Here is a 19,538-nt window from a genome sequence, read left to right as displayed (position 1 = left end):
GAGTCTAATCACTTGATGGCAGAGTCAAAGGTTTGAAACGGTTGGATTTATATATTTGTTTGACATCCTAATAATCCTTTGGGATGGTTTTAAGGAGTAAAATTCAAACTTATTTAACAATTTCCAACTATTATTTCTTATTGCCAAACAATTAATTTCTTAGCAACAAGATCTAACATAAGCATGGTCAAAATTTTAGGGTGGGGGTTAGGAGACCGGCTTACAGTGACGGAGTGAAACCTATCGCCACCTTAATGAGTTCGATTTTGCAATGGCCTAACAAGATGCTACTAATTTTCAAATATTCAGGGCTAGATGTCTTTCTAGACAACTTGTTGGGGATCAGGTTGACCACGAACAACTCAAGTTTTTCACTGGCATGTGATGAGGAATAAGTCGTGGTAATATGGTGAATATTTGGTTACACAAGTTGTTTCGATATTTTGAGGTGTAAGGCAAATCTACATGCATGCACAAAGCCTCATCGAAAATAACGAGTTCATTTTTGAGAGTGAGGTGAATAGTGTCAACTCTTGATAAACAAATTTAATAATTGATATTACGTGCTCATTCGCACAAGGAATTTATATGGTAACTATTCAGATGTAGATAAGAATTAGGATGACAATGTGGTGACACTTGTGATGCAAGGATTCAGTGTGGTATCGAGCTCTGGTGTGACGAAAGATGTTCTCTTGCGAGGTATAAGGTACATGCAAAAAAAAATATAACATTTTAACGCTTAAGTCAGTATATGAGTGAAATATGAATGAATCCTACCTTGATGTAACTTAAGGTCTAACTTATGCAGATGAGTGTTGTAACTGACTTTGAAACGTGAGATGAAGGAGACAATAGGGAATGTGACACGCTCTCGTGCGTCGAGGCGCACACGTCTTATGATCTTGCAGATGCAGCGAACCTTGGGTTAATGGGACTTGGTTGATTTGGTTGGCGAACTGGATTGTGGCCATGTTCGAAAATAATTCCATCCAATTCCTTGCTATCATTTACGAAGTAAGGAGTTTAGGAGAAGTGTAGGAGGCTAGTCCATGAGTAGATTTAAATATTAAAATAAAAGTGTAACGAACACAATATGAGTATATAATGTTCATTTTTTTTTCCTTTTATTCTTTAAAATGTGTAACAAACATTTTGTCCCGTGAACATAGCTCAGTTGGTAGGACAATGCATTATTATATGCAGGGGTCGGGGTTCGAACCTCAGACACCCCACTTATTCACCTTATAAGGTGAATTCTAGCCACTAGGCTACCTGACCAAAAAAAAAAAGTGTAACAAACTAGATGAGTGTGTCTATACTTACTTTTTCATTATCCTAATTATACGTTTAAACAATTTTTTTGATAATAAAGATTGTTGTTAATGTCATTAAAGAAAAAAAAATTAAATTATATTTTTTTGTTATATTGTTGATGTCTTTGAAATAGATAATCATGTTTAGTTTAATTTATTATAATTTTAAAGCAACAAATATTTATATTTTTTGTTTTAATCAAAATCAAAATCAAAATTTAATAAAAAACATCGTTCATAATTTTCAAATACTACTGTAATAAAAAAGGCGGAAAAGACAGGCGCGTGTCCATCTTTTCGCTGGTAGTTTATAATGACAATGATAATGATAATCTCAATAAGGAAATTTGATATATTTTTTTTAAATATAAAAATTTGAAAGGATAAAAACATTAAATTATATAAATTTTGTTGTATTTCAATCATGCAGCACAGGCATAATAATGTTAAATTAATAATTACTATATAATTAGATTAATATGTCCACAACAATTATCATTTTTAAAGTACAATACACCAAAAATATAATTTTTTGTCAAGATACTGTAACAATGTTAATGACTGTCCTTGGTATTGGTTAAAAAAATAAATATTCTCTCTCAAAAAAAAAATCAAAAGTGAGAATATTCAAAATTTTATATTTTTAAAACTGCTTTTCGATGCAAAACTTTTATTGTCATTAAGAAACTTGCCATCATCTCTATTTAAATTTACTTCATCTGATAAAAAATATAAGAGATGATTGCATCCACAAAAAATTTGGCTAAATAAATCAACTTGTATTAAATCAACGGTATCTTATATTTAAGATTTGAGTGAGTACTGAGTATCATGAACAACCTTTTTTTTTAAGAGTTTTCAACTTTTCCATTTTTGGGGCGACTTTCAACATAAGTATTTGTTGACCATCAGCAAATTGGCAAGTTACTAAGTTGCCAAATTTGAGGGTCTAAGGCAGCAGCCTTAGCTATCTTATCATAGTCACAAGCCTACAACCTTATGTACACGGCAATGAGGACAATTACCCTTCAATATGTTTTTACTAAGTCTAATATATCTCGCAATCTTTTAGATTAAATGTTTTTAACAAATCACCTTTTTAAGTTTTACTTTGTATTTGTCAAAAAAGAAGTTTTATTTTGTAATAAGTTAATCATAATATATTTTCACCATTTTCCTCTTTTCATCAAACTCGGCTAAAACAATATTTAAGTGATCATTTAATGTTAAGTTAGAGTGCATTCAAATTAACTATTTTCAAAACTAAGAATATATGCGCATTATTAAATCTTGAGTTGAAAAGAAATCGCTCGATTACTTGATTTATTACAATGTTGTGCATGAAACAATTATTTGCAAAATTATGTTTGAATTCAGAAACAAGAATGAAAAATTGTGTGTGAATAATCATGTTTAATATCATAAACACTTTCTAGACATTTCAACTAAATGTCAAATGGTAACTTAAGCACTTTCTAAACAATGTTATTATTTTATATCTTAAAAGGGTTAATTTGTTACCAAATTAATATCTTCTACTTTGTATATATGTTAACAATGAATATTTAACAAGATTAATTTGATAAAATTATGATATTTTACTTATATCAATTTTATAATTGATTTAAAATTTGCATGAATCAAATGCATCAATTTTCTTTAATTAATATTTAATTATAATCGAGATAGAAAAGAAAAAAGGTTGCTGATCTAAGTTCTCTCTCTTCCATTCATCGAAAAATGATGGTTTGATGTCATTTTTTTTTACCTAGAATCAATCATGTGCATCTCTTTTTCTTTTTCTTTTAATCTAAATAAGTGACCTTCATTTGCTAAAAAAAAAGAAGTGAATATATATAATATATATATATCAAGTTTTTTTCCTTAGTATTTTTTTTTAATTTCGTCGTCTGAGTACGACACTGTGATGTTCATCGTTTTGTGCGGTGTTGATTGATTTCACGTCTTGTTGTAGTGTTTGCTCGCTTCCATTGAAAGATCTGCTTTGATTAATTACACATTAAATAAATGATTTGAGCGTCAACGTTGTAGATCAATAAACACGAATATTCCGATCAATTAGATTTTATCATATTATGTGTAGACATCTTGTTGTTTTTTTTTTTTGACAAGACATCTTGTTGTTGTATACTACTAATTTGAATATTGTGAATTTGTTCGTAGATTCACATTTTACATTTTTAACAATGTTAAATATGTGTTTATATTTGATGTATTTTATTAATTAAATAAACAAAATTTCATTTTGTTTTTTATAAAAATTAACCGAGATCAAAAGAAGTATAAAGTGAAAAATATGACTATCGTCGTAAAAAGAAAGGACAAAATCAATGCCGACGCTGTCAAACAGTAAAAGAGGTAATGAATATAGACCGACTAGATGTTTTTTTTTTTTTTTTTTTAGATAGACGAAATGACAAAGTCATAATAAACTCATACAAACAGGTGGAGGTATCGGAGTTCGAACTCCGATCATAATATCCAACCTAACAATTTCAACATTTTACCATTTGAGATAGGACTTAGGACTTAGATGTTATTCTTCTTAGAGTAAGGATGCATGTCTAACTTAGAGACAAGGACTCGTCGCGTCTCATAAATATTAGATAAGATCTATCGGATTTTTTTATTTGATTACAAGATCCATCCAATTTATTGTCAACGAAAACCAACAATTATTGTATATATGACCTTATTCTATTTTGAATTTAATTAGTATGGCTTGTGAGTGTATAAATTTATTGTCAACGAAAACCAACAATTATTGAATATATGACCTTATTCTATTTTGAATTTAATTAGTATGGCTTGTGAGTGTATAAATATTATTTACAAGTATATTCAGTTATATCTGAATATATAGATAATATGGAAATATAATGACATGATATTAAAATATGATTGGATGTACATGTAAAATTTTTAGGGTCAATCAAGTAAATGATCCCTATAAATATTTAGAATTTTATTTTTAGTTCCTATAAAATAAAATTACACTTTTTAGTCCTCATAAAATTTTTCATCAGCATTTTTAGTCCCTATCAAAAAATTTCATCAACATTTTTGGTCCTTAAAATGTTTAAGAAAAATGTCACAGGGACTAAAAAATGTGATTTTATTTTGTAGGGACTAAAAACAAAACTGTGAATATTTATAAGGACTAAAAACTTAATTAACCCAAAAATTTAAATATTTACTTTTTAGGTAAATCATATGAATTAGGATATAAATAATTTTTTTTATTTGTTGATAATTACTTGAAATGCGTCCTAAAAAAAAGTTCAATCCAATCATACATCATCAAAGTTAGAAGCTACAATACAATTGCACACAGCCACACACCATGAATTTTCAATTATTAGAGATAAAAGATCATCTATTATCATTGTAAATTTGTTTACACGAACAACTCACCATTTCGTTTTCGGTTTAGAAGCGGGCCTAAACCTGAAAAAGAAAGATTAACCCGTAACTAAACGAGATGTAAAAACAACAATACAATCAGTTAAATATAACATACTAAATTGAGTGGGACACTGTTCATAATATATCAAAGAGGAACCATATATACAAGTGATGTTAGCCACTTGTTACTTTCACAATATGAACGATATATACTAACTTCCCAATTCATTTCCTAACAACTTTTTATTATGCATCAACAAACTCCAACAAGTTATGGACAACTCGTCATTTTTCCACTTCAAATAATAATTTCAAGCTACACTTAAATGAGTGGTATAAGGTGTTTCACTATCTTGTCAAGTGAATATCATATGTTCTTAAGATAGAATAGTTTAAAAAATCCGAATTCAATTTATAATAAAAGTAAGGGAGATTAGTCATTTTAGTCCCTCAATAGGAAATGATTCGTCATTTTAGTTTCTGAATGCAGATAAATTGTAAAATAGTCCTTGAATGTAGATTCTGTTTGTCAATTTAATCGTTGAATGCAGACTTCATTAGTCAATTTAATCCCTGAATGTAGACATCGTTAGTCACTTTAGTCTCTAAAATTGACACATTCAAGGACTGTTTTGCAATTTCTCTGCATTCAATGACCAAATTGACATTACTCTTTTCCCATTCAGAGACTAAAGTGACTAATTCCCCTAAAAAAATTATTGGACATGTCTTATTTAACTTCAAATTTTTGATGTCTCTTTCCTAAAAAAAAAAACAAGAGCGTCAACAAAAAATTCACTTTTTACCTCAATCCAAAAGAAAAAAAAAATCACTTTTTATTGTTCCTCATTGTTGTAAAAAAATCACTTCTTTGGATTGTTAATTGTTATTACGTGAAAACACTTGAATAGACATCATCTAAGTCATAAAAAATGAAATTGAATTTTAAAGATAACAATAAATTTTCTATAAAAAAAATGTTACAAATATATTCTATAAATATAGCAAATGACTTTTAAATATTATCATGCAAATTTGTCAACCACTTTGTTTTTTTAGAGTGTTATTGACAATCTTTCTGACATTATCTATGATACTTTCTTATTGCGTACAACTCATGTTAGTTTTCTAATAGAGAAATAAATCCTATATAAAATGGCGAGATCCACATAAATTTCACCAAATAAAAAAATATGTTAGAGAGAGTATTAAAAAAAGATTATCTCAACATTTTATTTTATTTATCCGTTGAATTCACTTACATCAAGAATTGACATATTAGTTTCGGTTGATTCAAACTCATTTAAAACACAAGTTGATTGATATAGATTTGAAAATAGTCACTTGAACCAATTTTCATTTATTTATTTTTGTCATATTAAATCAATTAAACAAATGGAACTATTATCTACAACCATTATTATAAACAACAATTCATTTTTCACATCCATTAAATAAATAAAATATTTGATTTATTATAAACTGAATATATCAATTATTCAATATAGAGCACATCTTCTACGTTTAAGAGATAGGCTTTCTTCTTCAAAAAAAAAAACAGAGATAGGCTATATATACTCCTAACCACAAACATATAGAGCACAATCAAACAATCCTCATTCCTTTAGAAAAAATAAAAATAAACTAGTCATCTTCCACCTAAAACAACGATGGCGTTGTTACCAATTCTGCACCTGCTCCTTTTACCATTACTCATCTATCAAGCCACCATTCCCTCAGCCGCTGTGGATCCCACAATAGGGTTCACTCGTCTCTCATTAGATAGCTCAAACTTTATTGTTCAAAAGCCTTACGATGTCTCACAAAGCGAGCGTTACAGCTTTATAAACGGTGTGCACAAATTTTGGATATACCCAACAGACAAGCCTTTTGAGACTGGCAGCTCAACACAACCAAGAACCGAGATTCGTATTAGGGTAAGTGCGTGTTTGATTCTACGATGATAAAAATTAATTGATTTTGTAAAATTTATTTTCATTAAAAATCTATTATATAAAAGTGGGTTCAATAATAATTTAAGTGTAAAAACCAATCAAAAACTTTTACAAATTATAGTTTCAAGTTACAATAAGTTCTGAAGACAATTTTGCTAAAAAAAAAGTTCTAGAGACAATATCATCACCATCACTCAAATATGTCAAAATCAATTTTATGTGTCTGAAATCATTGCAGGGGTACGATTATACATCTGGTGTATGGCAATTTGAAGGGCAGGGTTATGTTCCAGGGGGCACATCAGGAGTGTGTATTATGCAAGTGTTTGGTGCAAATCCTACTTCGACAACCTCACAGCTTAGGGTCTATGATGGTTCATTAAATTATTATAGGGATCCTGTTCTGTCTCCAAATATCTATAATAGGTGGTTCAAGGTGAACGTTATTCATAATGTGGGTGCTAACAATGTTAAGGTTTATATTGATGGTGATCTCAAGTATGATACTTCTGGTCGTGGAGATGCCAATCACTACTTCAAATTCGGGGTTTATGTTCAGAATGATCCTTCCAGCTACATGGAATCTCGTTGGAAAGATATTAAACTTTTTAGAAGATAGAAGGAAAGTGTCATCGTTTAATATTAGTACGTACTAAATAAATTTGAATAAGACAAGACAAGCACATGACTTGTTTACATGTGACACTAATAATAAATTTAGAGAACCTAAGACTAGAGAATGAAATACTTGTATTGTTGTTCTGTTTGATTACATTAAAAAAATAGTAAGAGTTCTATATATAGTGATAAAGGAAACTACTATAATTGGAATTTTCTCTTCTCCTTATTATTATTATTACCAACAAAAGTTTCAATGAGCTGATAAAAATAAAATGGCACTTGAATTATTGCATTGCACCATATTATTGGCAAAAAAGGAAATAGACAGAATTTGGAATTTAGGATAGTTACTAGTTTTCTGTAAACGGTTTGACTTTGGAGATAACCTCGCCGGAAGGTAAGAAACTAAAGCCGCTTGTTTTTGCAAAGAAAAATCATCTCTGCACGTGAACCGGATTCCTTGTAGTAAGAAAAGTTTATTGGTTGTTTGTTTCTGCATTCTTTCTATATAACCATTGTAATTAATTAAAATAAAATAAAAAATTATTACCAATCTATTAAAATTAGCCACATAACTTTATTTAATTTATGTGGTTATTCTCTACTTGGTGTTGGATAAATTTTTCAACAATTGTTCACAGAAAACATATTTCGCAACTATATATCACCAAATTTATTTGAAAAATTAAGTGTCACAGTATTTTTGTGTACCAGCATCCTGAAGATAAATATATTCTAAATAACCCCTAAAAAAAAATTTGAAATAATTTTTTTGAAGAAAAATCTGTTCTAAATAATTAAATATATATAAAAAATAATATGATGATAAACAATTAAATACATAAGTATTATGTTCAACAAAATTTTAAGATACTGAAGTTGATTAATTTTGACAGGACCAGTAGTTTAGAATGAAGAGTTTTAATCTGGTAACTTGGAAAGTTACAGTGATAATGAAAGCATGTCTAGAAAAACTTTGTATAGAATGTCTAACATAATTTTAAAGAGTTAACGTCAACGAGTTCCTTAATTGGGTAATGAGTACTTCTTGAGCAAAAAGCTACCAAAAAATAAAGGGCGCAGGCGCAGATAAACTTGCAGAAATAAAAGAAAAAGACTGGCCCATGCAGGTTTCGAACCTGCGACCTTCGCGTTATTAGCACGACGCTCTAACCAACTGAGCTAATGGGCCAATTCTTGTTAATGAAACGCAGGGATCGATTATATGGGTAATATTAATATCTCATGTGACAGTTTTCTTTTCAATACAATTGAAATGGTATCATCACTCACTCAAAGAAAAAAGAGAGGAAAGTAAATAATATCATATATTATATAGTAGCTCTGTTACATAACATTTTTTATTGATGGATTAAACGTGGCATGTATTTAAGAGTAGGAAATTCAATAATTGTTGATAGGTGCAGGTGAAGGGGCATCAACAGTGATAGATGGTAAAAGAGAATTGTTAACAGAGGCAACACGAGCACAAAAGCCACGTAGAATTTCAGCTTCTTCTACCGTGAGACCCAACGAGGTAAGCAAATTTCCCCAACATTCTTGAGCTATAGTAAGAAGAGCATTACAACAACCAGATCCAAGATGTGTCTGACCATTAAGGAAAAATGTAACAATATCACCAGTACAATGTTGAAGCTCCAACATTGTCTCCCAACATTTGTTGTTGGGGCCACTTCCATCAAATAATTCTAAACGTGATGCTAGGGTTTTTGTTGAGCTCAATGACGTTGCTGTAACTATTGTCGACAAGGATATGATAATAAACAGTTTCAAAAAGAAAGCCATGGCTGGAGATTATTTAGTGATAATGGGAATGATACTTTGAGTGAGGGATAGAGATTATTTGATGTGATGAAAAATGAGGAACGGGTGATGATAATTTATATAGCATATGTTTGGCCATTAGGTTCTATAAAGCTTTTACTATACCCAATTTGTATGACTATCGTCTATAGAGTTTCCAACGGTTATTTTTCAGTTAAGGAATTAAAGAAATAAATTAAGAGTGATATATAAAAGTGTAACTGTGAAAGTCAGGAGCTGAAAGGGACCCTGGTGGAAAATTAAATTAAATAAGAGAGTGTGAAGCTGGATTATTAGTATTTTTATTGCAATGAAACTTGTTTTTTTTTTAATTTATTTATAAAATAAAATGACACTTGAATATTTGATTGTATATATGATCTCATATTGTGTATGTATATGTACGTTATGCAGATGGAATCTTTAATTGCTAATTAAAAACGTTCACTTACAAATTGAGTTGTTGTTGTTACAAATATAACGGCTAATATTGACTTCAAAGGGTGAATCGATTGCTGCCATTTTGTTACACATAATTGGAGACTTATTTGGTGATATATGAGGGATTCCACTTCCGTGACATTAAGGCGGGCTATGTCATGTGACATAGTCAATCAGAACGTGCCACGTGGCACATCTGTTTTTAAAATAAAATAAAAAAGCCTGTAACATAGCGAGAGAGAGAGAGAGAGAACAATCGTCCACCACCATAAGCTTCCTCCCTCACACATCACAAACCCATAAGCACCCCGCCGTCACACTTACCTCCGAACAAGAGTCGCAAGATGTCTACTCCTCCGTCAAGGCCTTTGCTCCGGCCACCGTCGCAAAGAGGAAGTTGATGCTGAAGGAAAATAGTGTTGCTCAACGGCGACACCGATGAAGACGCTTTGTGAGTTACATAGAGGCATCGCGGCGGCGAAGATGCGGCGGTGATGGAAGATAGAAACTCGTAGCTATTTGCGATAGAAATGTTGAGGATGATGTGGTGTTGAGCCTGAATCAACCGGTTCAAGTGGACGTGAAATCAGAGTTGTATATTGCACTGGAGAAGGATGCGAGGGTTGTTAACGAAGCGGAGGGTTTGTGATGGATGAGGGTGGAAGCTTATGATCATGGTGGTGGTGGTGTGGCTGCTCTCTTATCACTCTGTTTTTTTTAAGGACTTCTCTCTCTCTCTCTCTCTCTCTCTCTCTCTCTCTCTCTCTCTCTCTCTCTTTGTTACAGGCTTTTTTGTTTATTTATTTTAAAATCAGATGTGCCACGTGGTACATTCTGATTGGCTATGTCACATGACATAGCCCACCTTAATGTCACGGAAGTGGAATCCATATATGAGTAGCTTATAAAAGATCAATAAAGAGCGTGGATATGAATTTGCGGTATTCTCCAACTTTTAGCAGTTCATGCTTCTAAGGTGCAATATCTCCGTCCTTAATTATAAAACTCTTTTGAGAATTTTTTTTGTTCCTTTTTATAAGATCCATTTGCTATTTTCAACTACATTAATCATTTCTTTACATACATGCTCCTATTTATTATACATCTTTTTCTTCAATTACCAATAAATAACATGTTGAAAACATAAACCAACCTTCTCTCTTAAATAATAAAATTATAAAAACAATAGTAATTACAAACATATTTAATACAAATATTCACTATCTTAATTCCCGTTATTTTTTCAAAAAAAACGGAGGTAGTAGTTGGTTTGATTTCTTAGATGCCTAGCCACGTATGATGTATTTATGATGAATGTTCCTGATAACAACTACAGGAATACATATGAATTTAATTTTAATGATTTACTACTATTATAGATTAGGGACTATAAAATTGGTAGGCGTACATGCTCATAGAAAGAAGACTTAAAATTTGGTAGATTCGGCTCTTGTTTCAAAACTAATACTCCATCCATTTTAAAATATAAGTAAAATTTACTTTTTAGGTTCATTCATTTAATGATGTATTGCATAGACCATATACATTATTAAATGAATGAACCTAAAAAGTGATTTTTGCTTATATTTTAAAACGGAAGGAGTATGTTGTATATGAATTTTAAAAAATAAACTAAAATCCGATCGAACCGTTGATAAATATAGATTTATTCACCACTTTTTCTCCAATCACAATGATATCATCCGCAAGGGTAATAATATTTTTCCGCTATTCATAATTCAGAAGTATACCAAATGAATGTTAAAACCGTTTTTTTTTTTTTTTTAAATAGTGTACTAGAAGATGAAATATGTATGGAACAATTTGTAAGTTAGATAATTTTTTGTATGATCTTAAAGAAGACTCAAAGAAATGGAATGAAATTTTTGACAACTTAATAACATCAAATGGTTTTAAAGTGAATGAGAGTGACAAATATGAAACGAAATTTTTGACAACTTAATGATATCAAATGGTTTTTAAAGTGAATGAGAGTGACAAATATAGTTACTACAAATCTAAAAATAATATTTTTTATTCAAAAAAAAAATCTGAAAATAACATTTATACAATCAAATCTTTTTGTGTTGACGATTTACTTACTCATATTTGATTCAACGTTCATGTTTTGAATGCTATATAATCACTCTTGTGAAACAACTTTAATATGAAAGACCTCTGAGAATCTAATGTAATCCTTGGTATTGAGATTATTAGGTCAGGAAATGGAATTTCCTTAGATCAATCTCACTATGTTGAGAAGATATTACGGAAATATAATTACTTTGATTGTAAACATCTTTGTCCATCTTATGATTCAAGTGTAAAAACAAATAAGAACACCGGTCAAAAAAACTCAAGACATTAAATTGTCTAAAAAAATTAATTTAACGTTTAATATTGTAATTTAAAAGACTAAAATGAATAAAAAAGTCAAGACATTAAATTGTCTAAAAAATTTAATTTAAGAAAGCAAAATAGAACCAAATCTTATATATAACTTTTTTTCTTAAAAAAAAAAAAATATAACTTTTTTTCTTGGTCAAAGAACATAAATATGAATTAAATGCAGAAAAAAATATATGTAAGATATTCTATTTATTATGGAAGAACAGGCCAATCAAACATTTAATTCATACGTGGCATTTGCCAAATAATGTATTTAGCATAAATCACCTATTGAATTGCCAATAAAAAAGCTGTCGTACGTGTTTCTTCTCATAAGATATTCAGCATTTCGCTATATACATACAATCCATCCATTAAGCAATTGTTGAATCAAAATCAATCCATCATCATCAAATGGCAGAAGCACGTTCTAATGTATCGCTTGAAATCACAAACGAAAATGAGTTCACAGAAAAGGAAGCTGCTGAGCAACTTATTCAGCTGAGCAATGAAGTTAGGATCAGTAGCAGCAAGAGGAATATGATTACATTGGAAAAAGGATTGGAGTTGGTTGATGAATCCATAACTAAGATTGAATCTCATCAGCCAAAGAATCATCATTATGAGATGAAGAAATTTCGATCTCTTAATGATGTTTACATGGAGGCTGCCCCCAAATGTAGCAGAAAGAGTATCAATTGCAAGAGGAATAAGACAACATTGGAGGAAGAAAAGGCTGATAAAAGAATAATTATCAAATCCATAACTAAGATTGAATCATCTCAGGCAAACAGTCATCAAGAGATGAAGAAATATCGATCTCTTGTGGATATACACAAGGTGACTACACGCATTAGCATCAAAAGGGACAAAGGAACCAAAACCCTAAACAAGGGTAGGTGAACGTCTTGATGCCTGTGCTGGTAATAATATCTCCTCAGTACTAGATTTTCTAGCTAGCTTTGTTAATTAATTTTTAGTTCCATTGTTGAATTAAATCTAAATATCGTGATAAGACAATAACTATGTATTAATAGTCATCATCATCAATTTTTATTTAGGGATCAATCGAGCTCTTTCGTTTCACTTTTAATCGTGCAGATTATTTGCTTTGGTTTTCATAAAGGATTTTGTTTTCTCTCCATTTCTCGCATTCAATGGTGTGTGTTGATAGCGCAACACTATTGTTCAACAAGCAATGAAACCATAAGCAATTTTATAGTTTCTAGGGTTTGTAGATTTATGAATTATAGAGAGAATGAGAGAAGAGAAAGATTATGAGATTGAAGAATATAGTTGTTATTATTGATTATGATAAAAATATACAAAAGAGGTAGCTCATATACAATGTCTTACTAAGTTGCTTGAAACAGAAGCAATGTAATAAACTCTAGATCTTATTTGTTAACCTCTAACAAACTTGTAACAAACTTCATACTACCTCCGTTACTTTTTAATTGTCACATTTTGACATTTTACACAAACCAAGACAATCAACAATTGATCATACTTTTGATGCAATAAGCTATACTTTTACTATAATGACCTTATTCATTTAATATTCATTTCATATATTTCTCTTTCCGCAATAAATAACTAAGGACAATATTGGTAAAACAACATTTAATGTTGCATTGAACTTTGAAAGTGACAGTTAAATAGGAACAAAAATTTTCTCCAAAAGTGACACTTAAAAAGGAACGGATGGAGTAACAAACTAAAAACAAAATGTGACTAATCACTGATTGTGATTATCACTAAAACTAAACTTGAATTAAAACAAACTAACATCTCCCCTTAATTCAAGTTTCCACTTCCTTCATTCAAATCAAGCTTCTGAGCTTGATGAACCTGTCAACCTTCAATGCCTTAGTGAATATGTTTGCAAGCTGCAGCTCAATAGAGCAATGAACAATCTACAATGCTTCCTTGTTCACTAGCTCCCTCAGAAAATGAAACTTGGCTTCTATATGCTTGCTTCTTCCATGCAGAACTGGATTTCTTGCTAAGATTATACCATATTTGTTGTCTATGAACAATGCCATAGGTCTGCTAACCTATATCTCCATCTATTTGAGTATATTTTCAAGCCATATTGCTTGACATGCTGCCATACACCCTGCAATATACTCAGATTCACAGGTTGACAATGCTACAACTGGTTGCTTCTTAGCACACCGTGAAATTGGAGCATTCATAAACTTGAATAGGTACCCTGAAGTGCTCTTTCTATCCTATTTGTCTCCACACCAATCAGCATCAGAATATGCCATCAGTTCCATAGAACTATCATTCAAACATTTAGGAAATAGGATACCATATTGCAGTGTTCCTTTGATGTATCTCACCACTCTTTTGGCTACTAGCAGGTGAGATACTTGGTTCACTCATGAATCCACTGATTATGCCAACTGCATATGCAATATCAGGCCTACTATTGCATAAATACCTCAGTGAACCAACTATTTGCTTGAACAATGTAGGACTCACATGTTCTTCATCTTCATTCATCATCAACTTTACATTTGTCTCAGCTGGTGATGATGATGGATTGCAGTTCATCATATTGAACCTCTTCAATATGTCAGATGCATACTTCATTTGCTGCATCACCAATCCCTCTGCAACTTCAGTAAATTACATGCCTAGAAAGTATGTCAATTTTCCTAAATCTGACATTTCAAACTCACTCATCATCTATGATTTGAATGCTTCTATCTCATTCATATCACTACCAGTCACTATCAAGTCATCAACATAAAGACAGATGAGTAGTTAATTACCTTCACTTCCTTTCTTCACATATACACCATATTCAGACTTGCATTTGACAAATTCTTGCTGCACAAAAAAATTGTCAATTCTCTTGTTCCAAGCTCTTGGTGCATGTTTTAATCCATAGAGAGATTTTAGTAATCTATACACCATATCCTCTATCCCTTTGATTTTGAAACCTGGTGGATGTTCACATACACTTCTTCTTCTTCTAAAGGACCATTTAGAAAAGCATATTTTACATCCAAATGATGCATTGGCCGGTTCCTTCCACAAGCTATAGCAACTATCAATCTCACAGTTTCCAATCTAGCATCTGGAGCATATACTTCAAAATAATCCATACCAGCCTTCTGCATGAATCCCCTAGCCACTAATCTTGCTTTGTGTTTGGCTACTTCACCATTTGGCTTCAGTTTCAACTTGAAAATCCACTTCACATCTATTGGTTTCTTACTAGCAGGAAGTTCAATCAGTTTCCATGTGTTGTTTTTGTTGATTGAATTCAACTCCTCAATCATAGCATTCTTCCACACATCTTCATTCAACGCTACTTCATAATTGATTGGTTCTGCATCTGCTAATAGTGCAAAATGAACAAATTCCCCTTCTTCATTAACTACATTATCTGGAATGACTTCATGTCGAGCTAATCTAGTTGAAGCAAATCTCTGTCTGCCTGAAGTTCTAGTGACTTGATTCTCTTCAACATGTACTTCAGGTTGAACTTCAGTATCAAGTTGAACTTGTTCAACTTGATCATCATCTTCAATTATTGTGGGAACTGTGTGACTGTAACTCTTCTCTTTCTTACTCCAATCCCATGCTTCATTTTCACAGATTTTAACATCTCTACTAATCACTATAGAATGATTTAGAGGATGATATAATTTGTATGCACCTGTTTCATGATAGCCAACCAGTATCATAGGTTCACTCTTGTCCCCCATCTTTCTTCTCTTTGCATCAGGGATATACATATAGCATAATGAACCAAAAACTCTCAAGTGTTTTGCTGACTGCTTGCATCCTAACCAAATATCTTCAAGAATTTGATTAAGTTTCTTAGTGGGACATCTGTTTAAGATGTATGCTGCAGTTCTTACTGCTTCTCCCCAAAATGTATTAGGCATCTTCTTCATCTTTTGCATACTTCTGGTCATGTCAAGCAAGCTTATGTTCCTTCTTTCAGCCAAACCATTGTGTTGTGGAGTATAAGGAGCAGTGACTTCATACACAATGCCATTGTCTTCATAAAATTTCTCAAACACCTTTGAGGTATACTCACCACCACCATTAGTTCTTAAAATCTTAATGGATTTACCACTTTGATTTTCCACTAAGATTTTAAACTTCTGAAACATATCAAATGCTTCACTTTTGGCCTTAATCAAATATAACCAGAGTTTTCTACTAAACTCATCAACAAAACTGATGAAATACTTGTTGCCCCCTAATGAAGAAACCTTTAAAGGACCACACACATCTAAATATACAACATCAAGCAGCTCCTTTGATCTACTTGCTGCACTTGAACTGAACGCACTTCTAGGTTGCTTGCCCAACAAGCAAGTATAACAAACTGTGTTAGGTATCTCAATTTTAGGTACTCCTAGAATCATTTCTTTATCAACCAATTGATTAAGACCTCTAAAATTGAGATGACCAAATCTATAGTGCCATAACCAGCTATCTTCATCTTTAACCATAGCAGATAAACAATTTAACTCTACAGCTTTCATATTGGTCTGAAAAGTTCTATTTTTTGCAAGAGGAATTTTCAATACTAACCTTTGATGATTATCAAACAACTTAAAGGTGTTGTGTAACACCCCGTTTTTCAACATAAACGGAATGTCACATTCTTTTCTTAAAATCATAAACTGAATAAATAACTATTTATCCTTTAAAATTCAATAACAAAATCTTTAAATACTTCGCAGCGGAATTTATTCAATAACTAAACAGTCTTTGGCACGAAGGCCTCTTCATAAATGTCTCATAAAAATCCAATCTAAAAACATAGTCATAAATCTTCAAAAACAATACGTAAGGAATAGAAAAGCAATAACAAAGTTCCCATCCCATTACGTATCAGAGAACCTAAGACACACGAGAGAGAAAGCTCACACGACATCAACTATTCTTGGTTACCTGCAAGTTACTCATACGAAGAGCAACATTTCCAAGCAGAAGGGGTGAGATTTCACAAAACAATAATATTAAGCATATAATTCAACAATTATATTTAATCAACATCGAAGCATCTTAACATTCTTTATAGATAATAATATATCATTTAACACTTCAATCATAGTTTGTATAAACAATTACAACTTCACAAATTATCAATATAAACATCCTTGACTCGACAAATGCGACTTTAACTCGATTATCCAACTTAGACCTATTATATGCATGTGGTACCAATACAGGGCATCAAGTCTCAATCGTTATTTGAGTATTATTATACTTCCAGAGCATCAAGCCCCAATCGCTATTTGAGTATTATTATACTTCCAAAGCATCAAGCCCTAATCGCTATTTGAGTATTATTATACTTCCAAGGCATCAAGCCCCCAACAATGAATGCTAATGCATGGACTCGACCTCTTAAAACATCTTAATTCGACAACCTCTTATATTAATCCAATAATTTGGAACATCATCATATTCAACATCTTAGACCGACTCATGCAGCTTAGTTAAATAATGACAGCAACATATGCAGTATGCAAAAACAACATGACATAATAATATCAAATGCAAGTCAACAACGTCTCAATTATTCACATATAATTCAAGTAATGTATATACAATTATATCACAATATAACAACATCAAATCATAATCAACATCAACTTTAACATCTTATATAATTCACATAATGCATATACAAATATATTACATTACTATCAACATTAAATCATATTATAATAGCTTCACAGATCATCAGTAATATTATATTCAACCCCCATTCCTACCCCAAGGATCAACTCACAACATGGGTTAAATACTCTTAAACACCTTAATTGAACTCATAGTACTTCTAGTTTTGAGGGTTGGTATTATCCCATAAGTTTTGGATTAATTTAGAAACGGTTATGCTGAATTTTCATAAGGTTTCACTAAGACCTCCTTGGAGTATTTTTATCATATCTCAAAAACTAAAAATCATTTTCAAGTCAAACCAAAGCCATTGGAAAATTAACAAAATTATCTACAACTTTCATGTTTACACCAAAGGCCAATTCAAAACAGAAACGTGTGAAAAAGACGCAAGAACATAAAACAGGGTATGCTGCCACTGGGCAATTTCGCTGATAGCGAAATAGTTACAGGGAGTTTCGCTAATAGCGAAATCCTAGCGAGTTTTTCCCTTGCTGTTACGATTTCTGCACATTTTTCACCCAAAAAAACCAAATTTCATCTACCCAAATCCCAAATTTGATAGGAAACTTAACCTATGATTATTCTACAACCTGAACATCAATTCTTAACACAATTTCGATGGTTTCTACACTTTTCAATTTAAAAATCAATAATCAAAACCTAATCCCAATTATCCAACCTAAGAACAACATGTTAAATCACAAATTCAGAACCATAGGCTTAAGAAGATTGAATGTTAGTCCCACCCTAACCTTAGAAAGTGAAAATCGCAGACTCTAAGTGATTCTCCCTTCTCTTGGCTTTTTCTCCCTTTTCTCCAAAAACGATCGTACGTGCGTAATGTTTTCTAAACCTAGGTCTCTCCTATTTATATAGCTCCATCTATCTTATCTTATTTCTCTTTCTCCCCCCAAACTCTCTAAAATCTCATAACAACCCCTAAACTCAATATTATTTTATTTTCAAATCTTATTCTATTAAATAATATAATAAGCCACTTAATAAATCACATAATCATATAAATATATTCTAAACCTATTAAAACAATCAAATAAATCAAATAATTCCAAGAGGGCGTTACAACTCTCCCCCCTTAAAAGAATTTCGTCCTCGAAATTCAGAGCACAAAAGAAATGAATTCAATTATTGCCTAACCATCTTAAACCATATATAGCCAAATAGAAACTTCAACAAAAAATGTAAACCACATCAAAGTTAGTCAACCATGTCTTGTTTCTGTCATGTGATTAGAACAACCAGTATCTAAGAACCAACTTTCTGAATTGCAGCTCTCAGTACTGGTTGTTGTAACCATCATCAATAATGAATCATCTGAATCATCTTGTGCAACTTTAGCTTCCTCTTCATTATTCTTTGATTGTTTTCCTTTACTAGACCAACATTCTGAAGCATAATGTCCAAATTTCTCACATTTGAAACACTGAATCTTCTTCTTATCAGTTTTCTTCCTCTGATTAGAGTTTCCCTCCTTTGAAGATTCACCTTTATCAAATCCATTGTTCTTGCCTTTTGACCAGTTTCCTCCTTAGAATTTTTCTTCCCTTTCTTGAAGTTCTTCCTATCATTATCATCCTTCTTGATAGTTTGAACTTTTAGGGCTTGTTGAATTGATCTTTCACTGCTTCTTTCAGTTACCATCGATTCATGTGCTTCTAATGAACACTGCAATTCCTCAATCTTCAATGTCTTCACATCCTTTGATTCCTGAGTTGCTACCACAATGAAATAAAACCTTGAAGATAGAGTCCTCATAATCTTTTCAACTATCTATTGATCAGTGATAGCTTCACTACAAGCCTTCATCTGATTCACAAGATTGATGAGTTTAGATATGTATTCAGAAATCTTTTGATCATCTTCCATCTGCATCAGCTCAAAT

At 31.5% G+C, this 19,538-nt stretch overlaps 2 protein-coding genes and 1 non-coding gene across 3 annotated transcripts; 1 reads left to right on the top strand and 2 right to left on the bottom strand.

The window, feature by feature from the left end:
* The first annotated feature begins 6,326 nt into the window (after window positions 1-6,326).
* LOC11419455 (citrate-binding protein) lies at window positions 6,327-7,528 on the top strand. The gene is made up of 2 exons (XM_003602478.4): window positions 6,327-6,679; window positions 6,936-7,528. The coding sequence occupies exons 1-2, from the start codon at window positions 6,413-6,415 to the stop codon at window positions 7,314-7,316; spliced, it is 648 nt and encodes a 215-aa protein (XP_003602526.1). The 5' UTR covers window positions 6,327-6,412; the 3' UTR covers window positions 7,317-7,528.
* Window positions 7,529-8,436: 908 nt separating this feature from the next.
* TRNAI-AAU (transfer RNA isoleucine (anticodon AAU)) lies at window positions 8,437-8,510 on the bottom strand. Its single transcript has one exon. It is a non-coding gene; the product is annotated as a tRNA-Ile (tRNA).
* Window positions 8,511-8,722: 212 nt separating this feature from the next.
* On the bottom strand, window positions 8,723-9,124 carry LOC11444243 (egg cell-secreted protein 1.3). The gene has a single exon (XM_003602477.1). The coding sequence runs from the start codon at window positions 9,122-9,124 to the stop codon at window positions 8,723-8,725; it is 402 nt and encodes a 133-aa protein (XP_003602525.1).
* Window positions 9,125-19,538: the final 10,414 nt, after the last annotated feature.

Source organism: Medicago truncatula, chromosome 3, assembly GCF_003473485.1.
Source record: "Medicago truncatula cultivar Jemalong A17 chromosome 3, MtrunA17r5.0-ANR, whole genome shotgun sequence".
NCBI classification, from domain to species: Eukaryota; Viridiplantae; Streptophyta; class Magnoliopsida; order Fabales; family Fabaceae; genus Medicago; species Medicago truncatula.
The sequence above is the reverse complement of the archived record's forward strand: the minus strand, read 5'-3'. Positions and strand labels throughout refer to the sequence as shown.